This window comes from Rhododendron vialii, chromosome 13a (assembly GCF_030253575.1).
Source record: "Rhododendron vialii isolate Sample 1 chromosome 13a, ASM3025357v1".
In the NCBI taxonomy this organism is placed as follows: domain Eukaryota; kingdom Viridiplantae; phylum Streptophyta; class Magnoliopsida; order Ericales; family Ericaceae; genus Rhododendron; species Rhododendron vialii.
Genome location: NC_080569.1, coordinates 13,875,053 through 13,881,596, shown reverse-complemented (window position 1 = coordinate 13,881,596; position 6,544 = coordinate 13,875,053). Strand labels below are relative to the sequence as shown.

The following is a 6,544-nucleotide window of genomic DNA, read 5'->3' as shown; positions in this document are numbered from 1 at the left end:
ACCGGATTGAAAATTGGAACACTTAATTTTTTAATCATATTTTTCTGTTAGTTTCATTAACGGTGTTAACGATTTTACCAATTTGGAACGTAAAACAAACTACATGGACGAAATTAAGACAATTGAAACTAGATTGACGAAATTGAAACAACCGTAAAAGTAGAGGGACGACTACGAAAATTTACCCATCTCTTAATCAGTCATTGGGCACAGCATGCGCAGGAGGGTTATTACGTGACCAATTTGGTAGATGGGTTAGGAGGGTTTCACAGGAACATAACAGCGACTTCGAGTCTGATGGCACAAGTGTGGGCTTTGCGAGCGAGATGGGCTTGTTCTCGCAAAGAATGATAACATAAGGAAGCTGGAAATTGAGATAGATTCTTTGGGTGTTATTCAGTTTCTGAATGATCATGACAAGCAAATCACCCCCTTGGTCACATTGTCACTAATGGAGGCATTTGAGGTTGTCTTTCAAGCACATTTTTCGTAAAGCAAATCATTGTGCGACTGCATTGGCAAAAGACGCACCAATTTTGAAGGAAGATTTATATATCTACCATCGTATTCCTAATTGCATTGCTAATATACTTTATGCGAATTTGATAAGGATTTTATACCCCTGCTTGTAAACTCTTAATTGTAGCTTTTAATGCATCGTTCATTAACAAATCAATGACATCGAATACCACCAAAGATTCCCAAAGTCATTTCCAAACAAAATTTCACCAGATTCTCCCAGACTGGCCAGACACCCACGCAGACTGCCAACCTATGCTAGACATATTTTGTAGTACATCACAACAAAATATGAGGACTGGATACAAAAAAAAAGTAAACAAAATATGAGGACCAATTCATCTAAGAAAATGCTTGAACCCACATAAAAATAACCAAACTAGGTTACGCTTTGGACGAGGGTTCTCCAATTGCATTCCAGAGGGTTCTACGGAAAACCATGATCAGGATTCCTTCCTTATTGTGAAGATGCATCTTCGGAGTGGAAGTCGGTGGACCGATTCTTAAGACCTAATTTACGTATGTATAAGATCCTGGACCATGGGGTATCCACCATGAGATCAGAAAAATAAAGAATATGGTATAAACAAATCCAAGTTTCAGACATCCCGACATAAACGTCTCAAAAACAGAAACAAAGAGATATTTGAACTCGTGATAGTTTATGCAACAAGAAGTACGATCGAAGTACACGAAAGTGGACGTTTCTCAAGTCTAAACAGAAAAGTGGTCACAAGATGCAAGGGTATGAGAGCCCATTTTCAACATGCATACAAGAAGCTTTGCAACAACCAGAAAACTAGTGACTTGAAATACAAAGCTAAAGGGAGAGTACACTGCTCACAAGGGCACAATAATCAAACCTACAATATTCACATATATAGAGGTGATTGACATTCAAAAGACTACAAACTCAGAGCTCTGCAGCATTAGTCACGTTGACGTGATTCAATGGTACCCAGATTAGTCTCTTCTGAGTACATGATGAGTACTGCACTCTACAAACGCCTTTCAACTTTTTTAAGTGCTGCTCCCAGTAACTTTCGTCAGTGATTTTGTGTGCACACTTACAGCATATGCCTGAAATTTAAACAAGCAGCAAATGCATTTTATCCATCCTTCCATTTGTTGAAGCAGTAATTGGGATCAATTCCACAACGCATAATCGATCAAGGACACCATTTCAGTTGCTAAGTATGAAGAATTATCGGGCTTGACAAAACAAGCACTTGCATTAAGCAATGGGCAAACAAAATTTTGTGTCTCCTCTACCTTCTCAAATATGTGAACCCTCTTTCTTCTTATCATACACACTTACCCTGAAAATCAACAACAGTCCACATATTAAGAGCAAATAAACCAAGAAAAATCAGCAAGGAATACCATAATTGCAAAAATGAACTTTATTCCAATATACTCCGTACAACATAAGTCTCCTTATGGGAGAAATCCAATAGAAGCCACCAAGACCAGTAATAAAATGCAAATTTGATCTGAATCTCAAGAAGTAAAAAATCAAATATGGCGTCCCTTACGCAAACCACTCTGAACTCAGGTCAACTTAGCCGAGGGTTGTCAGCAATGTCACCTGAAAGGCAGATCATACCGGTACAAGGAACGGGAACCAGCAAGTGGTACGCCACAGGTCTAAATTGTGGTACACTAGGGGTAGGCTTCTAGAGATAACAAAATTAGAACTTACCCTTCCAAGCCATAAATATCCATGTTCTAAACAAAGGCCGCCGACTAGTCAGCTCCTAGTTTCTAGGCGGTGGTCCAATGCCTAGATTAGGCAGCCGACTAGCAGCTCCTAGTCCTTGCCTCGGCAATAGGCGGCCGACTACTCGGCGCCTAGGCACCCTTTTCCACCCGACTAGCGCCTAGCGATGTTTACCACATAAATATCCAAGACTAAATTTTCGTTCCCAAATTATTCATGCAAAACACATTTCTAGAAACACAATGACCAAATTTTATACAGTTTTTCTCACCAAAATTCCATTCTCTATAATTTTACCTAAATAGGCTGACTTTTTAAAAAAATAAAATTCTCTAGAACGTTCATACCAAAACGTAATTCGCTAAGATAGTAGCGTTCCCTAGTAACATAGGTTGTCAATCATTGTATATTTACACTACATCTATGCAAGAGCCCTATATAACCAAAAAAAGTAATTGGCCTTCTAATTTTAAATCAAACAAATTTGAGCGAATGGAAATTTCCCCATCAAGATCATAACCTCCCCAAAAATATTTTCTTGGAGTTCTAGAACCCCATACACCGCCAGTTTGTCCAAATGGCCAGGGCAACATTCTTAAAGACACTGCATTACATTGGAAGCTCACAAAAATTCACCTAATCATCATCAAAAAACAAAATTGCCAATTGACAACGCTTCTAGCCTTCGTGGCACTATCTGTAATGCATCAACGAAACTGAAACAGTTGATCCAAATCTAAACCACACAAAAGCAAGTATAGAAGGCATGTGACAATTCTACATAACATACTAATCATTCAAAAAGTAAACAGTTATCATACTCCATAACCATCACAAACCCAAGAAAAAAAAAACTACCTCAACACCATTGCCACTCAGAAGGAGTTCATCTCAAGACAATAAGTCCTCCTCTTCACCAGCATTTTTGCCGCCATCCCATACGGCTCCTCAAACGCAGCCGAAACCCAAGACCCATCCGATCCCTCCTTCTTCAAACCTGACTGTTCGCTGGGCCTAATTGCAACCAATGTTGCCCCCTTAAGCACGGTCCCATCGGGCAATTCCAAGTGGGGTGCATACCACAACCTCATGTTCAAAGCCGGAACAAGTGTCCTCTTAGATGCAGACGAAGCTGATAGAGGCTTCACCCTCAACTCTTCCAACTGTTCCTTATTCATACACAAGACCCCTTGCCCATCGGCATCAGTCAAAACCAAGCTATCCAACGTCTTGTGCTCGGCGATTATCGGTTGAAGCAAGTAATGCCTCGCAGAGGCAGCAATCAACGAGCTAATAGTCCACACCACTCTCAATTTCAAACCCCCGTTCGTGTAAAACGATTCGGGTATACTCCCATTATCCTCTACAACCCCATTACCATTCCCATTCCCGTTCCCGTTATCGATTCCGAAAAACCCATTACCTGGAATCACAGACGAGGCACCAAGGATGACGCAATTATCAAGGGTGGAGCCAAAATCAGCCCTCCATTTCAAACAAACGCCATCCTCGGTACCCAATTCACCACTAGGAAGCTCAATACGCAAGACCCGAATTTCGCTAAAGTTTTTCAATACCTGAGTGGGAGAGTGGTGGGTGACCCCACCATTGGAATCAAATTCATCGTCGTCCTCTGCTGATGAGGAGTTGGGGCGTTTGGGGCCGAGGAGCTGGCCGAGGGCTTGGAAGGGCTTGGCAATGGGGCCGAGGAGGGCGCGGAAGAGGGCGGAGAAGGCGGAGGAGGAGCGGGACTTGTCGGATCCGGAGGCGGAGGAGGAGGAGGAGGAGGAGGGGGCGTCGTCGTCGGAGATGACACAGTCGACGCGGACGAGGACGTTGTCGACCTGGGGGATGAGGAGGTGGAAGCGGCGGGAGACGAGGCAGCAGCGGCCGAGGGCCTTGACGTCGCCGATCCGGTTGAAGATGAGGAGGAGGAGGGAGTCTGGGAGGAGGTCGAAGTGGTCCTCCGCCTCCTCGGTTGAGGTGGTGTAGGGTTCGGGGTAGATTTTGGTAGTCAGATCTGGACGGAGAGAAGACATCGATAAATATGGAGAGAAAGTGTCTGGTGAAATTGGGGATGGAGGAGAGAGGGAAGTGGAATTGGAGAGAGAGAGAGAGAGAGAGAGTAATAGGGGAGGGAGGGTATGGAGATGGGAGTGGGGTTTGTTGGGGTTAGATCTGAATCGATCTATCTGGATATCTCAATATGTATGCATGTGTAGAGAGAGAGAGAGAGAGAGAGAGAGAGAGAGAGAGAGAGGGGGGGGGGGATCGGGATCGGGATCTAACCCTAATCTGGGGGGCTTGGAGGAGAGAGAGAGAGAGAGAGAGAGAGAGAGAGAGGCGTTGAGGATGGGTAATTGATTGATTGAGCAGAGGAGGAAGAGAATGGTGGGATGAGATAGATCCACGGTTTTGTCTCTGTCTTTTTTACAGAGAGAGAGAGAGAGAGAGAGAGAGATGGAGGAAATAAGGAAAATGTGTATATGTAATAATAAAAAAATAAAACGGATGTTTTCAAAAAGGATCTAACATAAAAAATGAAAGCAACCTCTCTCAGCAGGCGGATCCAAAAAAAAAAAAAACCCTCTCTCCATGTGGTGGTTTCATTACTAAACTACCCCCCCCCACCCCCCCCCCCCCCCCGGCAAAAAAATAAAATAAAATAAAATTCATGCATCTCTTCTCTTAATTGTTTAACAACATATCCCCAATCAAACGATTTCGAATGCGGATAAAAGAAAAAAAACGATTTCGAATAAATATAACTAAAATTTATCTACTAAATGTTTCCCGTAACAAATTGAGGAAAAAACATAAGTGTTTTTACGATATCGTTTATACTAATCAACAAGTTTGGAATCGTTTACCCTAATTATCAACTTGTCAACTTTTTTTCTCAATAACTTATTCATTATTGAAAATAATTCGACATTTCTCAACAACTTATTCACTATCGAAAGCGCCTAACAGCTTTATTGCAACAAATTTTTTCGCACAACTTTTTTACTACCGAAAACCCCCCTAGTCACTCGCTCTCTATGGCTCACTTTTTTCTATTTTTAATTACATGATTCTATTATATCTTTTTTGATATAGAGACTTGTTTTTTTATTAAAAAAAAAGAGTAATCTACCTAATCTATATCTCTCGTTCTATCACTTTCTTGCATGTTACACTCTCCATCCCAATTTGTTGATCCTCTTTGGGAATATGTGTCATTTTTCAATTAATTATATTTTACAATCTATAATCTTTTAGCTGATTTTAAAAATTTTGCATAAAAAAGTTCATTGAGATCTATCAAATAAGATCCATATTTGATAAAGTTTTTCTTTTTATCCCCTAAGCTATGCACATTTTCTCTACTTAGTCCATAAACTATCAATTTGATGATTTCATCCCATCAACTATCATACCGTTAGCTACTTAGTCCAATTAGATAACGAAAATTAGAAATTTGAACGGAAAATGTGACGTACGGCTCTATTTGGAACTCTATAAAGCAGATACTTGATTATGAGAAGCTTAGAGATAAAAATTAATTATGACCCTTTAGGATAAAATGATCAGAAAAATAAAACCTTCGCACCGGTTCAAATGGATTAAAAATTTGAGCACTTAATTTTTTTACAAAGTTCATATATTATAATCTTACGTGGCATTTTATAGAGACTAACACACACACACACACACACACACACATATATATATTTAAAAGACTGAGTTCTTATATAGAATTTAGACTGTTTATATATTAAAAATATGGTTAAAAATTAAGCGCTCTAATTTTCAATTCGTGTGAATCGGTGCGAACATCTTATTCTTCTGATCATTTTATGCTAAAAGGTTATAGTTAATTTTTCTTTCTAGAACTCTCATAATCAAGTATTTACTTTAAATGATCCCAAATAAAAAATAGATATTTAATTATGATAGTCCTAGAGATAAAAACTAATCATGGCTCTTTAGAATAATATGATCAGAAAAATAAGATCTTCTCACCATTCGACACGGATTGAAAATTTGAGCACTTAATTTTTTAGAAGGTTTATACACTAAAAATATATGGTTACAAAATTAAGTGTTCTAATTTTTAATTTATTGAAACCGGTGGGAATGTCTTATTTTTCTGATTATTTTATCCTAAAGGGTCATAATTAATTTTTATTTCGAAGGCTCTTATAATCAAGTATTTGCTCTACATGGTGTCAAACAGGCCTTACATGACATTTTCCGTCCATATTCCTAACCTCCGTTATCTATTGGACTAAGTATGTAACGGTATGATAGTTGAGGGGATGA

The 6,544-nt window shown here is 39.6% G+C and overlaps 1 protein-coding gene across 2 annotated transcripts; it reads right to left on the bottom strand.

The window, feature by feature from the left end:
• Positions 1-1,162: 1,162 nt before the first annotated feature.
• On the bottom strand, positions 1,163-4,692 carry LOC131313396 (F-box protein At1g30200-like). 2 transcript variants are annotated; one of them, XR_009196187.1, is made up of 3 exons: positions 3,098-4,688; positions 1,792-1,838; positions 1,163-1,599 (listed from the first exon to the last, which is right to left on the bottom strand). XR_009196187.1 is itself a non-coding variant. In XM_058341683.1 (2 exons), the coding sequence occupies exon 1, from the start codon at positions 4,276-4,278 to the stop codon at positions 3,115-3,117; it is 1,164 nt and encodes a 387-aa protein (XP_058197666.1). In that variant the 5' UTR covers positions 4,279-4,692; the 3' UTR covers positions 1,163-1,838; positions 3,098-3,114. The 2 variants fall into 2 exon arrangements, 1 of the variants encoding a protein (XP_058197666.1); XM_058341683.1 differs by having other exon boundaries at positions 1,163-1,838; positions 3,098-4,692.
• Positions 4,693-6,544: the final 1,852 nt, after the last annotated feature.